This window comes from Lepidochelys olivacea (genome assembly GCF_965140295.1).
Source record: "Lepidochelys olivacea isolate rLepOli2 genome assembly, chromosome: 18".
Classification (NCBI taxonomy): Eukaryota; Metazoa; Chordata; order Testudines; family Cheloniidae; genus Lepidochelys; species Lepidochelys olivacea.
This window is the reverse complement of record NC_140428.1, coordinates 17,975,460-18,001,155: the sequence shown is the minus strand read 5'-3', so window position 1 is coordinate 18,001,155 and position 25,696 is coordinate 17,975,460. Positions and strand designations below refer to the sequence as shown.

The window sequence follows — 25,696 nt, the reverse complement described above, 5'->3', positions numbered from 1 at the left end:
ATAACAGCAAATGCAAACCTAGGCTGTTTCGTAGACGCATCACATTGGTGGTTCATAGTCATCCTATGATCAACGCTAACATGCAGGTTGGTCTCTCCTCCTCTCACTCTCAACTGATGAGCTCATAGCTTATAGCAACAATTCTTCTGCTTAGACTGTAGGTACGTGACTTTACACTTTGTACTGTTGAATTGTATTGCATTTCTGTCACACCAATCTTCAAGCTCATCCAGATCTTCCAGTGTAATATTCTGACCCTCCTCTGTATCATCAGCAAATTTCATGAGCGCACGCTGACTTTTTGTGCCAAGGTCATTAATAAAAGTACTGAATAAGATTGGTCCCAAGACAAGTCCGTGAGGAACTCCACTAGTAACCTCCCTTCAGGCTGGTAATTCACCTTTCAGCACAAACCCAGTGCCTTCTCCCCTTTAGCCGGTTTCTGACCCACCTTGCCATTGTTATACTAATCCCCATCTTCTCTAATTTAGCTAAGTTCCTACTATGTCCAATGCTTTGCTGAGGTCCAAGTATATTAGATCTACTGCATTTCCCAAGTTTCTTACTAACTATTTTACAAGATGCATGTTTCCCCCCATGTTTGGACCCTTTAATACCTATAAGGACATGAGGGATTATTTGCCTTGAGATCCTACCTGCAATGGATGCATTAGAAACTTGTGTAACTAGGGTATTCATTTGCACTGTCGATCGCTCTTCCCCCTGCAGGAATTATTTTTCTTTAGCTCTTGTACAAATAGGGCCTTAGCTTGCATGTGAATGATCACCTGTGATTCCCTCCCCTCTGGCAGATGATCATTGAGCTGTCTAGGACTTAGCTCACATTAGTGCAGGGGGGGGCAGGGGAATCCTACTGTTGGTTCCCAGCGATGCCACTGAACAGGTCTTAGGGAAAGCAGACAGGGCTCCCGCGGCTGCGACCGCTGTCAACACATCTCACGTAACCTAGCTCAGACCAGTTCTAAGTGACACAGTGTATCCAGGACGATCAATGATGCTGCTATTGGGGGGAAATTTGCCCTGTCTACATGAGGAAAATTCTGAGAAGAGTGATGCAATCCACCGCCAGACAGTCACAAAGCCGTAAATTATTACCTTGGCCCCTGGTATCTTTGGCCAAGGATACCATATTAGCACCCCTTTAGCAGGTTGGGCTTAGATCTGGTAGGGTTTTTTTTTCTTTTTGTTTTTTTTTTTCCTGGCAAGGTGCTAAAACAGCTTCCCTGGACAAAGTTCCTGTCTGCTTTAGGAAATTGACCCTTTGCTGACCGTGGATGCTCCCCCTGCACTGGTGCTGAAAAATTTTACTGCTAGTGCAGACAAGACCCAAGCATCTCCAGTGCCCGCTGTCAAAACTTTATCAAGACTCGGTGGAACCAAGCAATCTGTTCTTCGTGGAGCAGAGAGAAGAGGTCCTTTTTAGCTGTTGCATGTATCGGCACAGTGCAGCTGTATTTGCAGGTGATTGCCCTCTGTGCCAGAGGAGTAGCTTGGCTTCACACGATCAGTAAGAAGGCCAGAAACGTGTACAGGGATAAAATAATTTTGTAATGGGTATTTTGGCTATACGGGCAACATGTGCCATGCCCTGATATCATAAGCTTTAACACACATGCAATGCTTGTTAACTTCAAAACGCTGTAGAAACACTAAGTAATGAATCCTTACCACTGCCCCAGGGGGAAGCAATTGCCACCATACAAATAAAAATAAGAAGACACTTCTTTTTTAAGGGGTAAACTGAATCACAGAGCTCTTAAGTTACTCGCCTATTGTCACAAAGTGATAGAACCAAGAGGGTGGATTGATTTAAATCACCCTTTTTTATCATGATTTATGTAAAGAAACAGGAAACCTTGGTTTAAGACTTTGATTTTAATCTTGTTTTGCATTTGTACTTTTTGGTTATTTTTCCTAAAGAAAGGTTGTTTCTTATGGGTTGGTATAGTTTGGTAATTCTTTTTGCTAAGCAGGAGGATCTACTATATTTATTTAAGTAAATATAATGCCTTAACATATGTATGTCATATTTTTTATTTTTTTTGAATTACATTAGGAAATGGTGAATTATGCATTTCTTATTTAGTAGGCAATGATTAATTTTTAAACTGTAATTTGTCACAAACTGCATTTGGATGGAAGTTAGAATTTGATTAAAAATGCTCAAAAATGGCATTTAAAAATTATTTAAATAAAACTACATTTGTGCTGAATACATAAGCAAAGAAAGTAAGTATATCAAAACATGTTTGCATTTAAAATTAACTTCATTAAACAAAAGAAGTATTATCTGTAGTTAGTGAACTGAACTGATCATGACTGATCGCCATGGCCTTCAAGATTTAGAACCCGTAGATCTCATCCTCTCACACTTTGTTTTTATTCGAAAAGGAAAACAAGCTTTCCTGCTTTTTCAACTCCCAATCAGTTTCTCAACTTTGCACAAACTAGCTGAATAAACTGAAATGAAGAAAATTCTCTCTGTACCAGCAGTCAAAAGGCTACTGCAGGCTATAGCTGGTTGTTTAGCACGTCAGCAAACTCTGGTTCCACTCTTTCCCAGTGATTTCCCCTAGTTCATGGGCTGACTTTTTTTAAAACTTTGGCAGTGCATGTGGGCTGCTTGAGTGTTTGGTTTTTTTTAATCTAAATTTAATTTAAATGATTTTTAAATGTTTAGGCCTTAAAGTAGGTTGTCATAAATTCACATTTAATTTTAAATAGGTTTAATTTTTTATCAAGAAAAATGTATTTAAATAAAGAAATCTAACTTATTTAGAAACGCCCCTTTTTAATTTATTAAAAAATAAATAAAATAGCCAGGAATAGAACTTACAAGACATGGGGGATAGAAATCACAGCCCTTTTATGCCCCCACACCTGTGCAGTTTGCACTATGAAAGTAACAGTTGTGTGTGGATGGTACAAGAAGGAGTCGAAGGAGTTCAGTTCTCTGCTGGAACTGCTAGATTGCATAGCCCTCTCCTCCCCAGTGATTCAAAATTGACTTGTGGAATTAACCTTTTGCATTGTTATTATGTCCCACTCATTATCTGGGCAGGGATTCCTCTTCACCCCCACATTTTGACTGCAGTATTTAGGCAGCCACTTTGCAAAACACTCATGCTTGCTAGTGAGAACAGAGATGGCCTCAGACAAAGTTATTTTCCGAAGAAGTCACTCAAAACAGCTTTATAATCTTCTTTGTGATTCCATGAAGCCTGGAGGCTGCGGCCAGCATTTTGAAATATCTCTGCTGTTTTAAATAAGTCTTTCTTAATCTGCATTGCAAACATTTCATGATTCAGGGTCTGGCATGAGACACTCCATCCCAGGGCAGCAGAGGAGCTGGGGACATTATGCAAGAAAATGCCTTGCAGTCCCAAGGCTGCACTGGAGGGATCCTGCAGGAGCAGTGTCCAGCCTTCCTTAATCAGAAAGTGAGGGGCTGCTACCTGGCCCTCAGGATAAAAGGGAAAAAGTAGTACCGGGGGTAGTCTCCAGAAAACCCACCTTGGAATAGGGGAAATAACATACAAGTTGACTATTTGCATATAATGGACAATGGTCCAATATAATAGTCAAATCAGGAGAGCACATGAAATGTCACTTGATTATATTGGTATTAGAATTTTGATTTTATTTTTTTTAACTGGGGGTTAGGCTAAAAGGTAGAATTGTCAGCACTACCCTCCATGATGCTCTCTAATAGGCATTGTGATGCAGTGGGCAGACCATGGGGCTGGGAGTCAGGAAATCTGAGTTCTACACCTGGCTCTGTCATTGGCTTGCTCACCTCTCTGTGCCTCAGTTTCCCCACTTATAAAATGAGGGTAATGATGCTAAATCACCAAAGTAAAATGCTTTGAGATCCACAGGTGAAAAGTACGGTGTGAGAGCAAAGTATTATTGTTAACCTGAAACTTATCCTTCCGCACAAACACACCCATGATCTATAAAACTGATTGGATTAGAAAAGCCAGAAAGGTGGCTCCTTAACTAGCATTTTCTGAGCTGCAGTGAGGATATGAATTTTCCCACCTGTATCGTGTTGCCTCTCTCTTTCTTCCATGCATAAGTTCTCATGAAAGGATGGTAAAAATTAGAGCTGTTTGGAATTTGTTTCTTTCTCTGAAGAAAATTTTGACGACAAATGGAAAAAAAAAACATTTTTGTGCGTGGAGAACTTTGACTTTTCCTCAAAAACTCAAATATATTTTTTTGCCAGATACTGTTTGATTTTTAGTTTTTACAACAAAACAATCAAACGTTTTTTGACGAAAGCCGTCACTTTCGATGAACATTAGTTCAGTTGAAAACCCAATTTTCTGCCCATAAGTCTTGATGGAAAATTTTTGACCAGCCCTTATGAACACGTAACTTATAGGCAGTACTTGTGCTAGAATAGCTTCAGAACAGAGTCTGAGAGTGGCACTGGGAGGGGTGAGGGTGGCTAAGAAATAAGGTATGATGAATTCTGCCCTCTGATGTGGGACTGCACCTTCCATTGATATTGATGGAAATCTGGCTTCTAGTTTTGCTTGGAAAGCAGAAGTTTAAACACTGGCCTTGATTTCATTTGCGGAGCCAGTGCTTTCAATTTACAGCTTTGGAAACGTCCGAGTCAATGAGAGACGTTGGTTTACTATCTATGACTATTAACACCAACAAATCTTTGCTCTGTTCCTTTGGCAGGTGTAGCAGGGCCTCAGTAGGTTTCTGGGCCATGTTTCAAATTATACGGACTAAGGGGGTTGGGCTTTAAAACCTAGAACAGCGATACTCAGACTGAGGCTCACGAGCTGCAGGTGGCTCTTTACTGTGTCTCTTGCGACTTTTTGCCACACGTGATATTAAAACACTGTGTGATTTTAATTATTGACCAGTCAGGATGTGTTTACTATGTTAACCGATTATAGTTGATAAAATAATACTTGGCCAGTCACTTTGCTTTGAAAATAGTAGTTATATAATTTCCCATCGTAGTGTTTAAGTATGAATAGTACTATAGTAAATGAAACAATGGATTCACGCAACTGTGACTCTTTTGCATAATGCTGATCGCTAATTTGGCTCCTGAACCACTGAGCTCTGAGTATCACTGACCTCGAGAGAGCATTTCTAGCAGCACCTTGGATCCTGCCTCCTCTGCTCTTTGGATTCCCCCAGAGAATCACTTCCCTTTAAACTGGTTGGGCAAAGTAATTCAGCTTCATTGTCTGTTCTCTGTGATCTATCTCTCTTCTGCTCTCTCAAAGCACTGAGGTTTATTTCTAGGCCACTCACCCTGGCTGAAAACACTGAACTCGTTTTAAAAAAAAAAAAAAAATCAAACCAACCAAGCCTTTAATGTACAGTAGAATCCGGTCCGTAATCAGAGCAAATGCATAGGGGGGTTGAAAGTGACACATGGGTATGCCTGGTTAAAGGCGGCTAAAATGAGGTAATTCACACTTTCTGTCCCTGAGTGTGTTACATCAGTTAGATCCTCTTATACGCCATCCTTCCTGCCTGTAATTCCCATGTATAACTTTGAGCCCCACATTCCCCAAGCATTCAGTTCGCACATGTACCCAGTTGGCCTTATAATTTTTAACATGCCGCTCTCAACCCCAAATGCCTTCACGCTACGCGGCCCGCCAGTCGGTTTTGGATACACTTTTGCCTTCGTCCCACACAACCTTATGGTTGTCACTTTACATTTTTGACATCAGAAGTGTGAAATTCTGAAACCGAGGTTATAGAAAACCTGGTACATGTTAAAGAAGCGAAGCCCACATCATTTCCCTGCTGTCAGTTGTGCTTATATAATTCATTTTCGGCCTTGATCAGGCATTAATGGTTTGCTGCTACTGCAGGGTCTGCGGATGTGGGGCAAAATGCACAGCTAATTCTAGTGCCCCATTTGTCACTTCTCAAGAGCCCTTGTTCATTCATCACAGGTCACAGAACTCGACCGTCCTGCACTGCTGTTGACTGATTGAGCTAGGAACGAATAGTTGAGGGAATGAAAAGGGGAGGCTGACAAAGGCCCCAGTCAGAAATGTGGTATCCGCTGCCACTGAGCGGACAGTGGAAAGAGCTTGATGAGTAAAGTTCATCCTCATGACACAGCGTAAGTGATAAACTCTCAGTGAGGCTTGGTGGATGGCCAAGAAACAGGGAAGCTGGGTCAGCAGAAGGAGACGTTCCACGGTTGAGAAACCGTGCCTTGATTTTAAGGAAGCATTTTACAAAGTTTTCTACGGGCTCGGAGCACTTTGGGATTTTGCTTAGAGGATAATAAAGGCAGTAACGCTACTATGCCAGCTGCAGTGTGGTAATGGTGAGTGGAGTGCGTGTTACTGCTGTGTCATTTTCAGACCTGGCCTTGGCAGCGGATCAATCTGCCAGGCTGTGGATTTCAAGCAGTGAATAAGTGATAAGCTGGCAGGCAGCTGCCCTCTTGTGGGAAAATGATGCATTAAGTAATTGAGTCACATTTTGTTTGCAGATGTGCAATAATTTATCACGGGTTTCAGAGTAACAGCCGTGTTAGTCTGTATTCGCAAAAAGAACAGGAGGACTTGTGGCACCTTAGAGACTAACCAATTTATTTGAGCATAAGCTTTTGTGAGCTACAACTCACTTCATCGGAGGCATTCAGTGGAAAATACAATGGGGAGATTTATATACATAGAGAACACGAAACAATGGGTGTTACCATACACAACAAGTGATCAAGTGATCACTGGTTACAGTCTGTATGGTAACGCGCATTGTTTCATGTTCTCTATGTATATAAATCTCCCCACTGTATTTTCCACTGAATGCCTCCGATGAAGTGAGTTGTAGCTCACAAAAGCTTATGCTCAAATAAATTGGTTAGTCTCTAAGGTGCCACAAGTCCTCCTTTTAATTTATCACAGTCGTTATTTGGCTGTGGGCCAGATTCTTCTCTCAGTCAAATCTGGAATAAGTCCACACTGCAGATTTATGTAATGGTAACTATGAGCCAAATCTGGTCCTGTATGTTCAATATGTTAAACTTTGTAAAAACCCTTGCATTTAATTAAATGATGAAAATCTCCTACGTTTTTTCCAGAAAATTCAGTGGAAGAAGCTGAATGTTGTATCAATCATTTAAAGCGACATAGCTCAACTTGATCTCATGCTGACCATCCCTTACAGCCCAAAGTCGGATCTCATCGGAGAGCCAGGAAAGAAGCGCTGCCCTTGTCAGTGACTTTCCAGAGAAGTTACAGAAAAGCTGGCCCAGCAGGACTTAGATATGGCCACTGACTGTGGTTTCTAAATTTGTCTTTTTAAAACTGGGTAGAAAAACTGGGCTTAGTTCTAATCCCCTTCACAGTACAATGTCTTAGTTGAAACAGTCTAGGGTGACCTCTGAGGGACCTGTCTCTCTAAATGACTGATTTAATAACGTCACCTCCTGCTGCTTAAATGAGTCTTAGAACGGTTGGCTAGTTAAGGTGCTTCTGCAGGAGAGACGAGGAGATCCCCCTTCCTCAGGTAGCCTCTTGAGTCTGTTTGAAGTGTCAGGATCCTTGGTTCGATTACTGTCTCTAGAAGGTAGTGTGTGCTAGTGGTTAGAGAGGTTCTATTTCCAATTCTGATACTAATTTGCCATTTGACTCCATTCCAGTGGGTGTGTCTATCCTGCAACTAGTCACCCGCAGCTGCATGATTCAGGCTCATGAAGTCCACCCATTTGGGCTTGGGCTGCAGCCCGAGCTCTGTGACCCTCCCAGAGCCTAGGTTCCAGCTAGATCCGCAGTTAAATGGCCCCTTAGCCCGAGCCCCTTGAGCCCGAGTCAGCTGGCATGGACCAGCCACGGGTTTTAAATTGCAGGGCAGACATACCCTTCCAGGCTTTCCTATCGTTCTGCTGTAGGGCACCAGATTCCTCATCCATAGAAAAGAGAGAGAGCTTCAGAGGCTGGGTGTGAAGTTAGTGGATGAATGCTGGTAAAGCTCAGTGAGACTCTGCACTGTCTACAGAAGGCATTGTAGAAAGGTGAAGCGTTATGCTGAAGGACTGGGGGAAATTCTCCCGCAGAAGCCAAGAGGATGCTGATCTGCTGTGGATTTCCTGAGGTCCTTGTTACCTGTCAAAGCGCTAACAAGAGGCATGGTCTATGGTGGATCTCCTGGTTCCATCTCTTTCTGAGACAAGTTGCTGTTTCAGACAATTTTACACTTTCCACCAGTTGCTGAAAATGGAATTCGGAGAACGGGGTGGGGAGCGGTTTTAATGGGAGACTGCCAAGTTCAAATGATCTCATCAGAAAACTTGTACAAGTGAAATTTCCCAGTATGTGCTTCAGATTGCTCTAAGCAAGGCGCTGAAGCTGCTGAGCAGAGGTGCCTGCCGGTTTATTTCCTTCTTGAGACAATTCCCAACTGCGTCTTTTTATCTAAGGAAGGTCAGAGCAGAGGCCACTCCTGAAAACCTTTTACGCACAAGAGAAGCTTCACTGAAGACAGTGGGACTGGGCATGGGAGTAAGGGTTTGCAGGCTCTCCCCTTGGGCCAAACTGCTACTGATGTTGCTGCAGGTTCTGTCCCCATGTTACCAGTGAAACAATTGAATCGCAAGCAGGTCTTTGGGTTGGATTATATCCAGTTACACAATTGAACACGGCTATATATTTACTACACTGATACATGGGAGAGGAGACTGCTGGACCCCATTAACAAACAGGAGCTTAACAAAATGGCAGAACTGCAACAAGGTAGTTTCAAGCATCTTTGAGAAGGATGGCATGCACCTGTTGCGAGTGGCCCAGGTCACCGGATGCCTGGAAATAACGCACAAAACTGATGATTAATGTAGAGAGTTTTATTTATCATGTCCATTCTGGCTGGATAGCTACATAGCCCTGACTATGACCCAAAGTCTAGCATCCTTTGCATAGTTTTAGCATATACTTGTATATGCTAAAGGGTTATACTCTTAGCATAGTCCGGTCTAAAACCTGATATGGATTCCTTCGGGAGTCTACGCTGGTTATTCCCAAGTTCTGGTCTGGAGTGGACAGGGGGTCATTCTAGGACAGTACTGCAGTCCATGGAGTTGCGTTTGTCACCGTAGGCTTTTGAGCACTGAAATGGCAGATGGGCGGGTTGCAATGCAGCTTCCCATTCCCACGCGCCACTCGTCTACTCGCGCACAGGGAAGAGCTGCACAAAGCTGGGCTTTTCTGCGGTTTGGACGGGGGGCATAGTGGGTAATTACGACGTGCTGTACATTGAATGCTGCTGCTTCACTCCTGAGCTTTACTGCGATCTTTGGTCTCTTTGATTTTCTAGACATCGATTCCCTCACCTCAGTCCTGTGATGTGCGAGAGAACTGGCTCTATGATGAAACTTCACAACGCTGCTGCTACCAATGTCCCTCAGGTCTGTATGTTTGTAACGCGGTAACAGTTAACAGGCAAACATGACGGCGCATCTTACTGGTGCAAATGAACTAGGCAACGTGCAGTGGTGGGGGGAGTTCTTTCTGTTCCCTGCATAGGTGTGCAGTGCGCGGTTTTATGAATGAGCAACAGGTCTGGATCCAGATCCCCTCCCCTCAAATGTCCCAGTGATCTGCAGGATGAAGGGCATAACCCCCTGCTCGTTTTTAGGCATTGACCATTTAGGCCTGGTCTACACTTAAAATTTAGGTCAAAGTAGCTATGTTGGTTGGGGGTGACAAATCCAAACCACCGCTGCCCCCTCCTCCACACCCCCCCCCCAATAAGTGTAGCTTTGCAGACCTAACCCTCAGCACAGAGGCAGCTATGCTGACGGAAGGATGCTTCCATCGACCTAGCTACTGTCGTTGGGGGAGGTGTTGGTTCCTACACTGATGCAACAACCCCTTCCATCAGTGTAGGCAGTGTCTCTATTACGGGGTTATGCCAGCATAGCTACAATGGAATAGCAATGCCAATATGGTCTCCAGGGTGTAAACATACCCTGTGGACTTGGTCTGGCAAGGAGTTGTGCCTCTAGCAATAAGGCCCTCAGCACCTCATTGGAGGTGCTCAGAGCCTCGCAAAATTGGGTCCTTAATTTGCATCCCGCTGAATTTGAGTCTGCACGGCCCTGCACTTTGCGTCGTCACGTCCATCTGTGTGCAGCGTGTGGACAGAAGGTGTAAAACGCTGCCATAGTGATTTGCGGGTGTTTTGCACTCACTCTGCACTGCTGCGAGTGACTGCCCAAGAATTGGACCCACAGATTTGCTGCTGCAGGGTTTCAGACTGTCCAGTAAAACTGTGAAGCTCAATTTGCATCCGATCGCAGGCCATAAAAATAGCAAACGGCACAGGGGAAACTCTCTTGCTTTCTTCAGAGTCAAAACAGTTCAGAAAGTGTTCCAGAGGAGATGGAGGTGGGCAGCTTGTTTTCAGCGCCGGCAGCAGGCCGCTCGGAAGCTAGCCATGACTCATAAAGACTAACGAGCCTTGTGGTCAGAAACAGGAAATGGCTTAGTGAGACTGAGTCCTGGAAATGCCTGAAGCTAGCCCCATTGGCCAGAGTAGTTCAGTGGGCGGGGCATTTTGTGGCATTTCCCTCTTTGTAAAAACATTTTTCTTTTTTTTTTTCCTCAAAAGGAAATTTTTGACATTTATTTGTTAGGCTGATAGCGCGCGGGGGTACTGTGCTTGGCTGAGAGTATTTGCATGAAGTTGGATTGGGTCAGTAGCAGGGCATCCTTCCTGAGCTGTGGCCATGTGATGTCACGACTATGCCGGGGCTCGTGAGAGACCCACCCTGGTGTGTGTGGCCAGCTGAGACCTTACAAATTAGGAAGAAGGGGACTGCTTCCAGTAAAACAAGAAATTAGGGCTGAGGAAGCTGCTTTTACCCAGTTTGGAACCTACTCAAATGGATGGATAGCCATCTGTCTTGTTGTGTCTATACCATCCAAATCCTGCATCTTGGCAGGGGATTAGACTAGTGACCCTTGTGGTCCCTTCTAACCCCATGGTTCTATGATCCTCAACTGGTGTACGTCAGAGTGGCTTCATTGCCTTCAGAGGGGCTTCCCCATTTTTATAGAGGCTGGGAGTTGTACCAGAAGGATGTTGGCTTATTGTTCTGCTTAAGGAAGACTGTGGGTTAAAGAGGAGCAGAGAGAGAGAGAGAGAGGAGAAAAGGGGAGGGGGGAAATCTAGGGGGAGAAGAGCATTAAAAAAGGATCAGGGAGAGGAACATTCCCTGGACAAATAGATACTATACTACATTAAAAGAATATTCAGGTTGCAAAATCAAGCCCTCAAAAGTTAGGAAATGGCAGAATTAAGGTTGTCTGTGCCGTCCTCCCTTAGCTGCTCACCCTAGTCCCACTCCACCAACCACAGCTGCACACCTGCATCCCTGAACCTGTCCACTAGACTAGACCATCATTCCTCCGAGCACAATCCCAGAGAAGGCCAGCAGTGTTTACTCCATGGGCTGCCAGTCATCTGATCCACAGCCACACTCAGCCGGCTCTCTGCAGGGCATTATTTCAGCCTCAGTTCCTGACACAGCTGGTTGCTAAAGGAAATAGCTTTTTTTTTTTTTTTTTTTAAAGGACCGTGTGGCAGGCCTGAGCACGGGCATTGCAGCAGTCCCCGCCCTAGTGAGCCTGGCTCCAGACAGTGGGAGGTGGGAGCCACGTAGCTGGGAGATGTCTGGTGGCCTTTAGTCACCTAAATATAGCACTGATGCTGTCACCTGCACCGCCCACGCTGGGCTTGCCAGAATGGTTAGCGAGTGTGTCGTTTTCCTCCGAGGCGTTGGCATTGTGCAGAAAGAGGTGGGCCGTGTCCCTGGATTCTTTCTCTCCCACCCTGTGCCCCATTCCCGGGCTGCTGCTGGGATTTCTCCTTGAGTGCATGATGCTGCTACTGTGCCTTCCTCGCTGGTCGTGGTTAGACCGCGTACCCAGCTGCTTAGACTACTGACCTTTTAGAGGTGCCTCTGGCCCAGCCACCCCTGCTCCCCACAGGAGCTGCCCCAGAGAGGCTCCAGCCTGGCCTCCTTCCACTCCCCTGCACAGCTTTTGAGGGTGCAGCTCTGCCCCTTCGAGCTCCCATTTGCACCAGCCTCCCCGAGATGCTGGCAGCAGTTGAGAGGAAAGCGGATATCTAGGGCAGTAAAATGTTTAGCACCAGCCCTGCGTGTTGCTACCAGAGACCTGAAGGAGCCAGTGAGGAGCAATTGTCTGAGGAATCTGCCTGGCAATGGGGCACTGCCCTGCAGACCTGCCAGCCCCCTCTATCTTCCCATTTGTAACCTCCTGGCGGCAGTTGTGGAGAGAAGATCCATCCTAGTGTTGTGTGGGAGGTGGTCTGAGGAGCCTTCAGACATATAACGGGGCGACTGTCCCCTAAAGGCTAGTAATCACCAGTGGTCAGTCAACACCTGCTCTGTGGTGTGTCCTTTGAAGTGCTGGGGCTTTTTAAGCATGGATGAAGACCCAGGGAAGGCAGTTTCTTTAAGGCCCTGGGATCAGGAGTTTTGTGGAGTGGGCGGGGCAGGATTCCTCTCTCAGCTAATCAGGACAAGCTCTAGGAGGGAAACATTATATATATAATAATAGATATATAGACATACACTCTCTCCTCCCTCAAAAGCAATGGAGACAGTGGCTGGAGGAATCCTCCTGGCGGGAGAGTGAAAGGACTGACTGGAGGAAGGAGCTAGCAGAGGCCCTACAGCAGGCCTCAATTACACCCCCAGCCCCAAGGAGGAGAGCCAGGGGCTGGAGCAGAAAGAAGGCTGCAGTGCAGTAGAAGACGACTCCGGCCAAGGAGGGCTGGGCAGGATGAAATTTGGACTCGGAGAACTTTGTTTTGATGGGAACCGTTTATGGTGAGGATAAAGCAGGGTGTTGCTGGAAGAGAAAAGCCTATTTGAAAAAGAAACTGAGACTTGGCCAGTAGAGGATGCTACCGGGCAGCACAGCATTTGACAGGATGGTTCTCGCCCTTGGCTTCTCTCCGAGCCCTTGGTAAGAGGCTTCTTATTGATTTTTGCTTCTCTCTTTCAGGCTACCATAAACAGAAAGAGTGTCCCACAGATCCAGGCCGGGACTGTGGGCAGTGTGAGCCTGAGCACTTCCTGAACAGGGAGCAAGGGAAGCCACACTGCAAGGCCTGCGTGTCATGCAAGCCAGGTATTTGTTTTGCTTATCTCTGGCACTTACATCATGCCGACACCTTCTCTGGGTTTGAGCTGGGCCAGTTTCATTGTATCTTGATTTCTTGCCTTTCCACTCCCTGTCTGGACTGGCGAGGGAAGCCGCCTCGTCTTAGTCCTTGATCCATCAGCTGCAGCACCGGGCTGATGTGAGTCCCCTTTCAGGTTAAGATGCACTGCAGTAAGGTATCCCCATTATGTGAAATGGGTCCCGTTTGTATATTTGGGTATCTCAGTAGGACATCCAAAGGCTGCATTTGGGGCCTGATCCAAATCCCACGGAAGTCAATGGAAAGACTCCACTGTCTTTGGTGGAATTTGAATCAGGCCCTTGGAGAGTGCATGTCTGGATATTTTACTTTCCTACTTTGTGCGCCTACTTGAGCATCCAAATACTTGGCTTGGATGTTGGGTTCAGTTTCGAAAAGTCATCCCACCCTGTGACATAATGTTAGAGAGAGGAACGAACCAGGGAGCTTGGATCTGAATTCAGATTTGCATCTTGGTTCTTCCCATCTCTTGTGTCTTTCACCCCAGTGGATCCCAAAGAGTTTTGCAGATGCAGAATTGAAGTGCAAGCCTTACTGGGATTGCAGCTACCTCTGGGGTGACGCCCAGAGATGTTTATCAATGCACAACAACGCTACCCACCAGGTTAGAACAGGGAGGCTAGTGCCATGTTTAAGAGATGCTACCAGGAAAATTTAGGGGGATGGAACACAATTGCCTGAGCTAAAATTTAGCTCAGGTGGGAGAGTTAACACCCCGATCTTGCAGTGAGATCGTGACAGCCCACAAGTGGTTGGACCCCAGTAATGACATTTCATTCAGAATGGCATTTCCAGCAGCAAAATGGCCCCCTGTGCTGGCTCAGTACTTAGTGAGTGGAATGCCACCTACTACCTCACAGTGCCACTTCCTAGGGGACCTGAGATTTCCCCAGAGGTCTCCCATTCAGCTATTGACCAAGCCTGATCCCTGCTTGGTTGATAAGACTCCAGCCCATTGGTCTGCAGACTTCTCCTGCTATTATGACTTAAGTTGTCGCTGAACAGAACTCTCATTATCTCGTGTCCCGCCCTGCTTTCCAGGACACCTGGATTGAAATAGCTCAACTCTTCTCCTCTCCTGCATCTCCTCCATGCTAATTTTTTCTCACTCCCCCTTTCAGAATTCGACCTTGTGGAGAAAGTCCCTTGCTCCTTCAGTTCCAGAAGGGTGTGTGAGTGCCGAGCAGGGCTGTTTTGTAAGGTTGCAGTTCTGAACAGCTGTGCGAGATGCATTTCCCACACTGTCTGCAAGCCAGGATTTGGAGTCCTAGCCAGAGGTAAGCATCCCACCCATGCCAGCCAGTCTCCTCTGTCTTTGGCCATGGGATGGTGCTGGTGATACGGCTCACTCTGTCACGTATGGCTTGACGATCTTTTTTTTTTTCTGCAGGCACCTCAGAAGTTGATGTCTCCTGCGAAGAATGCCCTTCGGGTACCTTCTCTGAGCGGCACTCCAGCACCGAACACTGCAAGCCTCACACAGAGTAAGCCCAGCTTTTTGCTAGTGAGCAGAGATTTGAGAGCATCTCTATTTCTCTTATTGTTTGCACCAGACGCCATGGCCAGGGGGCGTTTTGAGTGGGGATGGACGAACCCCTCTAACCTCGAGCTCACTTGACTGGAGTGGGTTAGACTTGAACATGAATGTTAGATTTGTATCTGGCTTAAAGAGATCCTGTGGGCAGGGGGAAGAGTAATGGGAAGGGATGAGCTTCTGGCTAAGGGCAGATGACACAAAAATGAGCAAGGGGGTGGTTATCATTCAGGTAACCTCTCTCCTGTCTTCCATTCCCCCAAGGATTCCTCATGCATTTTACTCTGTGACCCATAACCTCCGTGTTCTCCTTCCCCTTCCCAGCTGTGCCAAGCTAAACAAGATAGCAGTGGGCAGCGGAAATTCCACACACGACCAAGTCTGCATAGATCCGCCTCCCATGCACCTCACACCTGCCACTTTGTCTGGGAAATTCAGCAACGAGCCAAAGGATTCCAGCAAGGCAAGACCACCGCACCTGAGTGAGCAGCCAACTACCGTGGGAGGCCAGCATTCCCACACTGCCACAAAGCCAGTGACCAGGGCCAGCATCCTCACGAGTGACGCAGCCTCTGGCGATGCCAACTGGACCGCTACGGGAACCATCGATGGATCGGATACAAAACAGGCAGCTGGCACATCCCCTACCTCAGATATAGCTACAGAAAAGACCGCCAAGACAGGTAACAGCGCTGATAATGCACGTGATGAGTGCAGCCCAGGAAGGTGGGCTTGGGTCTGCGTGCGTGTTCTGGTGTGGGAACATCTTTCTCTCTCATAGTGCCTGTGGACCCCCCCATACCTTTTAAAAAAAACCCCAAACCCAAGCTGGAGAACATGCAGCTTCATTAACGATACCCCTTATGCCCGCTCTGTGTTGCAGGTGATGGGAGCTTTGTTCCCTGGGGTGCGGTGGTTCTCTGCAGCATGGTGCTACTCGTTGGTATGCTGGCGGTTTGGCAAAGGAAGGTTTGCAAGCGGCGGATCTTCACTCTGAGTAGGAAGAGTGAGTTTCCTGAGCCCTCTAGCTGTTCATTAACCCGTAGCATGCTGGTAGTGTCACCTGTTCTCCCAGAGGTTTGGGTGGCCGCTGCATGTGTCGGGAAGAAGGGCCAAACCACCAGCCCTTGGGAGGCAGGCAGGGCTGGGTGAGGGTTCCAGGCAGATCCTGACCTCCCGGTTTTAAAGGTTCGAATTCTATAACAATTCGTGGAGGAAGAAAGAGATGGTGCTGCCATGAAACAAACGGGAGCTCACAGGCTGCGTGGGGAGTTTCTCAGAGGCTGTGGGAGAAATGGTAACAAAACGTCTCTCTACCCAGCACAGACCGGTGTCGTCCGGGGTCTGTTTTGTGCAGGAAGTGTGTTAGCTGGTATAGCCCCAAGTGGAGAGAGGGGAAGGGTAATCTTCATTGGTAATGATCAAATCTAGTTCTCCAGATGTTCCAGAGCTACTCTGGTGCTGAACATGGTGTCTCTTTATTTTCTCAGCTCCTGATCTGTATCCAGTCACTACAGCTAGACCCAGATCTGTACGTCAGGGTAGGTGACCGATAGAGGCTGGAGCCATCGTTCTGGTCTGTCTTGGAAGGTTTTCTAGCTGAATTTCAATCCATTTTTGTATTGATTCGGACAACTGTTACCGAGAAACGTTTTTACATTAGGAGACTTCTATGGCGGGTGCCCGTGAAAAGACATGGCATTGCTCTCTCCAGCACTATTAGAACGGTGCAACAGATGGCGCTCTTCCACCTGAATTGATGCCCTTGTGTAGTAAGTGGGGCCCAATGCTGCTGGAGGTGTGCTGTTTTTTAGATGCAACTTAAAACCACAGTCCCTGACCACTGAAGGCCTTGTGGCATGTGTTACAAGAGCGGAGAGGGCATTAACCACAGTACCCTAACCAAACTCGAGCCTGAGTCATTATTGTCATGCTGTCTGGAGTGGTTCAGGACCATGAGTGCCGACAGCAGGGCAGACGCTCCAAACTGGTGGTGTATTCTAGACAGGGGCTCTGGATTGGGGGGGGGCCAGGTGGCCAGGGCCTTCTCACTTATTACCTGCAGTACGGACAAGTGACTGGGAGGGGTGAAGAGAAGTGAGCAGGGGGCGATGCCTTGGGGGAAGGGGCGCCGTTGGGGGTGTGTTTGTGTCGTGGTTCAGGTGCCTGGGGGGCGCCCCCTCCCCGTGCTTTTAGGGTACTTCCAACGCTCCTGGTTCTAGAAGTGGATTTCACCAAGCCAGTAACAAGGAATTCGCATTTGATCACCATACTAGCCTTACCACGGAGTTGCAGACGCTCTCCTTAGACTCTGCAGTCTGTCTTGCCATCCAGACAAACTGGACATTTGTTATAAACACTTACACCAAAAAAATCACACCACATTCAGGTTGCTTCCAGTCCCAAGAGACCAGTCACTTACCCCCAGATCAGTTAGCCCCCTAGCTCTTGCACCAACGACAACGCCTGTAGCTAATCCTGTAATAAACTAGCTAAAGGCTTATTAACTAGGAAAAAGAAATCGGAGAGTTATTTACGGATTAAAGTAAGCAAACCTATACACATGCATGAGTTACCTTCTAAATCGTCAGAGTGACAGTTGTAGTGTTTCAGAGTAGCAGCCGTGTTAGTCTGTATTCGCAAAAAGAACAGGAGGACTTGTGGCACCTTAGAGACTACCCAATTTATTTGAGCATGAACTTTCGTGAGCTACAGTTGTAGTGATCGGTCAGTTCCAAGCGTCTTTCAGGGCAGACCCAGGAGGAAGCCCTTGGGGATCTCTGGCTTCAGTATAGGCTGTGTCTACACTTGCAGAGTTTTTGCGCTGTCAGTTTCACTGGTGATAGTGAACGGGTGAAAGAAAAGCACTGGTTTGTGTACTCACTTCCACAGGGCTCAGAGAGTGTTTACGTTTGCAGCACTTCCATCGCGGATCAAGGTAGCTATCCCACAGGGCAGCTCCTTGTGGGAAGGGGAGGGAGGGATGATCATGGGGCACCCTGGGTCCCTGCACGGCCCTCTCTCCCCAAACATTGATCAGCTCTAGTAGCTCAGCCTTGCTCCAAGCAGGGGATCGTTTGCTCCGTGGAGCAGTCAGCATCACCTGGCCAGCTGATAAGTGAGCACTTGCCAAGAAAACAGGAAGGGGAGTTTCAAAGTTCCCGGGCTTTACATGGGGAGGGGCGGACGTCTGTTTACCTGGCGTCAGAGCAACAGAGCTACTGGCCAGAGCGGCCACCTAGGCACTGTGGGGATCCTGCGGAGGCTAAAAGCTCTGTAAACAGGAAAAACGTGTCTTCACTTGCACATCCCCACAAAAGCATCACCGGTAAGGGCTGTACGTCTCTCGTGGAGGCGGTTTTCTTTTTGCGGTGAAACTTCTGAGTTTCACCGCAAAAAGTCATTGGCGAGTGTAGACGCTCCCACAGTCTTTGCGCAAAAAAGGGAATTTTCCCGCTTTAAATGGCAAGTGTAGACATGCCCTTCGAGTCTCTGGCACTTCAGAGTGCAAACAGCTAAAAAGTTGAACATTTTTCCTGTGGCTTTGTTTTATTTCCTTCATTCAGCTTCCAAGCCCACAGGAGGAGCTTCCTTCCACATAGCCTTTCACTCATGGATAGAGCCATTAACCAGTCCTTTGTATTGCAATGATTCTTGATGGCCCATCTGACCTTGAATTGATTGATGAAGTGAGCTGTAGCTCACGAAAGCTCATGATCAAATAAATTGGTTAGCCGCTAAGGTGCCACAAGTCCTCCTTTTCTTTTTGCGTATACAGACTAACACGGCTGCTACTGTGACATCTGACCTTGATAGCCCTTCTGAATGGGCGGAGGGAATGGGGGATGGTTCCCATGCTTGAGTTCACAAGTTCAGGGCAAACCTTTTTAAAGTTATAAAGCACAACTTACATATTGTCTTATAGACTGGAATACAGACATTACAAGTGAGATTCATGCAGGCAGCAACTTACAAGCATTTCATAAAATCTAAACACTAAATACATTCTGATAATAACCATCAGAGGAGTGAAGTTTTGGAAAAGCCTTCCAAGGGAAGCAGTGGGGGCAAAAGATCTATCTGGCTTTAAGATTAAACTCGATAAGTTTATGAAGCAGATGGTATGATGGGATAACATGGTTTTGGTAATTAAATATTCATGGTAAATAGGCCCAATAGCCTGTGATGGGATATTAGATGGGGTGGGATCTGAGTTACTACAGAGAATTCTTTCCTGGGTATCTGATTGGTGAATCTTGCCCATATGCTCAGCGTTTAGCTGATCGCCAGATTTGGGGTCGGGAAGGAATTTTCCTCCAGGGCAGATTGGAAGAGGCCCTGGAGGTTTTTCGCCTTCCTCTGTAGCATGGGGCCCGGGTCACTTGCTGGAGGATTCTCTGCTCCAAGTCTTTGAACCATGATTTGAGGACTTCAGTAGTGCAGCCATAGGTGAGAGGTTTATCGCAGGAGTGGGTGGGTGAGATTCTGTGGCCTGCGTTGTGCAGGAGGTCAGACTAGATGACCATAATGGTCCCTTCTGACCTTAATATCTATGAATCTATGAATAAGACTAAGCAAAACTACCTATTCTGAGCAAAACTAATGTACCGTTGACCTGGTCTGGTCTCCAGCTATGAGGTTGTCTGCTCCTAGCCAGTTCCTGCAGCCTGGGCAAGAGCGGCCATCTGGCCTGCCAGCCTCACAATTACATTTTGCCCAGCTAACCTCCCCTTGCGATTTCAATTGGATAGTCTGTTCTATCCGGCTTTTCTTCTGTTCTCATTGCCCTCGTATCTAAATACATTCAGCGGGGCGTTAATCAACGTGACTAACATCTGGCATGTGTGGTTCATTCTTTATTGAATATGGGGTTCTCCTTTACTACTCTGCTTAAACTATTGGTTATATAAACAGCAGCTGCATTCGCTCCAAATGTGCCCGCATTTTAGTAGTAGGGAAGGAATGCAAAAGGTACGTCAGTTTGTAAAATAACTTAAAATCCCTCAGGGTAAAGGCTGCTGTACAAATACAAGACGAGGCATTGATAATTGATAATAACAATCTTGTGATTGTTAAATTAATATAAACTCACCCATGATATGTGATTTTCCCCCCGCCCCCGCTTCTCATTGTAGGTTCTGATCTGATGAAGAACTGTGCCGTAAGTATGAAATAGATTCCCCAAATCACTCCTGTTTTCCCTGAAAGGGGCACAAATAATTAGTGGTATTTTATAATGTCCTTTTAAACCATCAGTGACAACCTTCTCAGGTCTACAGAACAGCCTTATATCAGTGTAACTACGTCACTCAGGGGTGTGAAAAATCCACACCCTTGAGCGAGGCAGTTTACCAACCTAACCCCCGTGTAGACAGTACTATGTCGGCAGGAGAGCTTCTTCCATCAACATGGCTACTCCCTCTTGCAGAGGTGGATTAACTACACCGACAGGAGACAGTCTCCCATCAGTATCTTCACCAAAGCATTTTAAGTGTAAACCTGCCCTTCAGTTTGCCCCTTCCCATTGTAACCTCTGATGTAAATGCACGTGGGGATGTATCCGTACTTATTTGGGGCCTGATCTTGGAAGCCTTCCGCTGGCAAAATTCCCATCTATGTCCTGCTGCTAATGGGGGTTTTGCTTTAGTGGGGAGTGCAGGCTCTGACCTGTTGTCATTAGATTGGGGGGGAACCGAAATCACAGATGCGAACGTGCCTGATCTTTTGGGAGCAGTTTGGATCTGAACTTTGCAGTTTCATCCCATCTCCACTTGTCACCCCCAATGAAATCATTGGGATTGAGCCCCCTCTGGTCTCCCCTTCCCTTTTCTGCAGGTGTGGGCAAGAGCACTTGTCCTAAAATGGGTGTTAAGAGGATATTATTTGCCGGGTGTGCCAGGCCTGGTGTAACAACGCCGACTGAAGCTGGTTAGCCAACATGACCCTCAGGAAATCATGCCCCCCCCATCTACAGTGTGGGGATATTCCCAGTTAATACAAAACAATGGTAATGATAAAGTAAGAATATCCCGGGCTGGAGGTGAATAAATCAAACATAAACAAACACAGTAACATTAGAGCACAGATCCTGAGCTGCAGTAAATTGTCATGGCTCCATTGAAGTAAATGTCTTTTGTTGTAAATTTATTTGTCTGTCATCTTTGAAGCCAACATGTATGCCGGGCTAGTGAGCTACGTCTTGCGATTGAGCTCTGTATTTTTAAAAGCATTTCATTCCACCTGTTAAAATGTTTTGAAACCTCCAATTGTAAAGAAACGTGGTTTTACAAACTTCTACCATCAGTTCAATATTTCACGGCCAGCTGCTGCCGTCCATGAAGCTTCCTTTCGTACTTTTTCGTAGAAAATGAGTCAGACAGGTGCCAAGTGCTGGGAACTTCACACTTCAAACCCCTTGCTTGGTTTTTGCAGATCTAATCGTGTGCAAATAGCAGCAGAGCTAGGAACCATCAGCAGAATTTGGCTTTGTGACCCGAGAGCTATATAGCTTTGGTTAATTGGATCTGAGTTTCCTCTTTAAATAAATGAATAATAATTAACCCTGCCGGGGGAGCTCTTCTGACACAGGATTGCAGTGACTCCATGCGGCAGTTCTGTAATACCAATTCAAATCCTGTGCTTGCTTGACCTTCCACAAGAGGGCAAGAAATCAGAGGAAATGTGCATGCATTTGTTTTCCTTTCAATTCATTGCCCCTTGATCACCCAGCACTCCATAAGTTCATGCTGTGCTATTTGCTTAGCTTACTACTAAATACAGAGCAAGACCATCTTAACACCTGTCTAGCTTGAAGTTCTGCCTGAATACATCCATTAAAACAAAGTTCTTTGCCCTGGGATTTCTGTTTATTACACGTACAACACTCCCCTTGAGCAGGGGGTTCTCAAACTGTGGGTTGCGACCCCATTTTAATGGGGTCGCCATGGCTCGCGTTAGACTTGCTAGGGCCCGGGGCTAAAGCCCAAGCCCCACCGCCTGGGGCTGAAGCTGAAGCCCAAGGGTTTTAGCCCTGAGTGGCAGGGCTCAGGCTTCAGCTCCCGCCCTGGGTGGCGGGGCCCAGCTCACAGGCCTCCCCTGCCCAGGGTGGTGGGGCTTGGGCGGGCTCAGGCTTCGGTCCCCCATCCTAAGGTCATGTAGTAATTTTTGTTGTCCGAAGGGGGTCACGGTGCAACGAAGTTTGAGAACTGCGGCCCTAGAGCTTTGCAAATTCTATACTCCACCGCTGGAGTGCAGCTACCTCTAGGACAGCAACCACGGGTGCACAGCATGCCGTGCTACAGCTGGGGAGAGGACAGTCGTGGCCATGGATGCTACTTCCATGAAAATGCCACCAGACCATGCAGAGCAGAAACATCCATATGCTTAGACAGTGGAGGTCTGTAGCGCTGAATGTCCATGACCGCACTGTGCAGTATCTCGTAATGCCCCAGGATCATTACTGATCTGCTGCAGCCAGGTTAATCGCGGGCGACCACATGACTGCTGCCAGTCTGTGACCGGGCAGTGACCCTCCTGACCTCATAGTTGATCTTCAGAGTTCGATGTGCAGGGACTTTGCCTCTGAGTCCGGCAACGTGACCAAAAAGGGCAAGCTGGTGGAGGCCAATGATAACTTCTGTCCTCTTGAGGCCAGTTCTCAGTGATATATCCCCATTGCTGATTGTGTCATGCAGAGCAGGCAGGAGATATATATTTTTTAGGTCTCGTGTCACAAAGTTCATTGTATCCAATTTCTGTAGGACAGATGGTCTGTGTTTATGGGACAGGCCTGGGAATTTAGATTCTATCACTGGCTCTGCCAAAGACGCTCGCTTTCTCAGTTTGTGCCCTTGGACGAGTCATTTAACTTCCCCCTGCTTCAGTTTACTCCTCGATCAGATGAGGAGTGCTATGAGACTTAATTCACCTCTGTATTTCAAGTGCTTTAAGACAGAGTAAAATTTTCAAAAGCAGCTAGGGTCCCAACGTGCAAAGATATTTAGGGCCTAAAATTGCAGGTAGGAGTTTAACCTGCTTAGGCACTTTATAAATCCTGGTAAACACCTATCAGCATCATTAGTCACCTTCGTATCTTTGTAAATCTGGCCCTAAGGAACTAAGGTTCCTTTGAATTAGGCTCCTAAGCTCGGAAGTCATTTAGGCCCTCTTGAAAATTGTACCTCAACTGATGGAAGGTGTTCTGTGAATACGACTATTATTCTCCCTGATTCAGAGGGATGCGGTTGCTTCCAAAGCTACTGCGGTCCCTCCCTGTTTTGTTTCTCGTCATGTGAGCTATAGGTTCACTGCCCTATTCGTCTCCTCTTTATGTCGACAGAAGAGGTTCAGTATGCTGAAAGCTGACAAAGAGTCAGAAGAGAGGGAGTTACTAAACAGACTCCCCAACCCCATTGTGGAAACCAACAACAACTTCGTCTCCAGCTCAGAAAAAAATCCCAGTCCCGACTCAAGCCTGGCTGAGATGATCCAGAGCACTGGGAATGCCACCGACTACCCTGCTGATTCCCGAGTGAGGGACCACACTAATAACCGAATCGGTGAGTCTCGTGCACCTTTGTAGAATAGTGTGTGTGTTGGGGAGGAGGGAAGGAATTCATCCCATTTGTCTCATTACTGGAAGCTTTTTAAAGTTTTCATTTACTGTCAGTTGCATGACTTTGGCTCCAGACAGTTCCTCTAACAATCAACCAAGCAGCACAGACTCCTAACCCGGAGTGACTGCTGCCAAAGAAAACTGCTTAAAGGGAAATCAAGAGCTGCTGATATGGAGCAAAGGAGAAAATGAGCAAAGGCCATTTCCTGTGCAGCTGGGAGCATGCCCAGGGTGGGATTAAGCAGTACAGTGGGTGAAGCTTTAATGACTGAATATATTTTTTAAAAATATATTCAATCGCAACTCTTCTCCAGCCTGGCAAACTGTTTTAAAACGATGGTAATATTTTTCCCAGTGACATGTTTCACAGGCAGTTTCTGCAATGAGGCTGGAAGGGAAGATGCATTTGAGGGCCTCCTCTCCTCTGCAGAAAATCTTGAGTGATGGTCCAGATCCTCTGCTGGAGTAAATTGGCAGAAACTCCACTGGACCTAGGCAAATTGACACCAGCTGAGATCTGGCCCTATGTGTATATCTGAAGGAAGGACAAATCTCCACTGGAACTTGCTCTCAGTTACAGGGAGACAGATGAGTGAGCAGATTTGAGTTTGATGTTACGAAATGATTTGGTTTGAGAGCTTCCCTTTAGTTAAGCACATTAGTGTAACGAGGAAGGGTCTTCCTTAGTGACCGGTGTCATTTCAAAGCCTGGTTGTCAGATGAACTGCAGAGTGACGAGATGAGGCGTGCTGCAGATTCTGTATTGCAGTGGCTCTCAACATTTCCCGACGACTGTACCCCTTTCAGGAGGCTGATTTGTCTTGCGTACCCCCAAGTTTCACCGCACTTAAAAACTACTTGCTTACAAAATCGGACATAAAAATACAAAAATAAAAATACACTTCACAGCACATTACTGAAAATTTGCTGACTTTCTCATTTTTACCATTTAATTATAGAATAAATCCATTGGAATATAAATATTATATATTTCAGTGTATAATATATAGAGCAGTATAAACAAGCCATTGTCTGCATGAAATTTTAGTTTGTACTGACTTCGCTAGCCCTTTTTATGTAGCTTGTTGTAAAACTAGGCGAATATCTAGATGAGTTGATGTAACCCCTGGAAGGCCTCTGCGTACTCCTAGTTGAGAACCACTGCTGTATTGTATGCAATCCACGCTCTCTTCATGCCTGGTGCAAATGCTGAGAAACACTTTTAAGTGAAGTTGACTAGAGGGCATGGTGTGGTCACGGCAGTAGGGTTTTTGGAACAGAGCTCCTGTACTGTGCTCCACCAGGAAAGGTTATCGTTAAAGTGCGGGCTTGTTGTGTGCCAGTTTTCAAACTGATTGTATGTTTGGACGTCATGGCATCCTGGCTTAGTTCTTCAAACAGTCTGAATTAACATTCCCCAGAGATCTTGGCTGCCTGGCCTATTTTACTTTTTCCAGTAGCATCTGCCAGGTCATGGTGTATGGTATTCCATGGAAGTCAGCTCCCAATCTGGGCTACCCTGTTCTCGTTAGTGCTGATCTTTCGGAACTAAGTGCCTTTCATAGGTCCTGCAAATGCACCAGAACCCTCCCACCCTGTGAGTGATGGACTTGTAACTTCTGCAGAAAAGGACCTGGAGATTACAGTGGATGAGAAGCTGGACATGAGTTAGCAGTGTGCCCTTGTTGCCAAGAAGGCAAACGGCATATTGGGCCGCATTAGTAGGAGAATTGCCAGCAGATCGAGGGAAGTGATTATTCCCCTCTATTAGGCATTGGTGAGGCCACATCTGGAGTATTGCTGTATTGGGCCCCCACTACAGCAAGGATGTGGACAAATTGGAGAGAGTCCAGCGAAGGGCAATGAAAATGACCAGGGGGCTGGGGCACATGACTTGCAAGGCAAGGCTGAGGGAAATGGGCTTGTTTAGTCTGCGGAAGAGAAGAGTGAGGGGGGATTTGATAGCAGCCTTCAACTACCTGAAGGGGGGGTTCCAAAGAGGATGGAGTTCGGCTGTTCTCAGTGGTGGCAGATGACGGAACAAGGAGCAATGGTCTCAAGTTGCAGTGGGGGAGGTCTAGGTTGGATATTAGGAAACACTTTTTCACTAGGAGGGTGGTGAAGCACTGGAATGCGTTACCTAGGGAGGTGGTGGAATCTCCATCATTAGAGGTTTTTAAGGCCTGGCTTGACAAAGCCCTGGCTGGGATGATTTAGTTGGTGTTGGTAGTGCTTTGAGCAGTGGGTTGGGCTAGATGACCTCCTGAGGTCTCTTCCAACCCTAATCTTCTGTG

At 46.6% G+C, this 25,696-nt stretch overlaps 1 protein-coding gene across 1 annotated transcript in view; it reads left to right on the top strand.

The window, feature by feature from the left end:
• The window catches only part of TNFRSF8 (TNF receptor superfamily member 8), a 39,871-nt gene that overhangs the window by 9,541 nt on the left and 4,634 nt on the right, over positions 1-25,696 (top strand). The window contains exons 2-10 of the mRNA XM_084651739.1: positions 9,334-9,424; positions 13,056-13,181; positions 14,376-14,531; positions 14,645-14,738; positions 15,113-15,471; positions 15,672-15,794; positions 16,279-16,329; positions 19,924-19,949; positions 23,127-23,346. Coding sequence (XP_084507865.1) covers positions 9,334-9,424; positions 13,056-13,181; positions 14,376-14,531; positions 14,645-14,738; positions 15,113-15,471; positions 15,672-15,794; positions 16,279-16,329; positions 19,924-19,949; positions 23,127-23,346 — 1,246 coding nt within the window. The remainder of the gene's footprint in view (positions 1-9,333; positions 9,425-13,055; positions 13,182-14,375; positions 14,532-14,644; positions 14,739-15,112; positions 15,472-15,671; positions 15,795-16,278; positions 16,330-19,923; positions 19,950-23,126; positions 23,347-25,696) is intronic.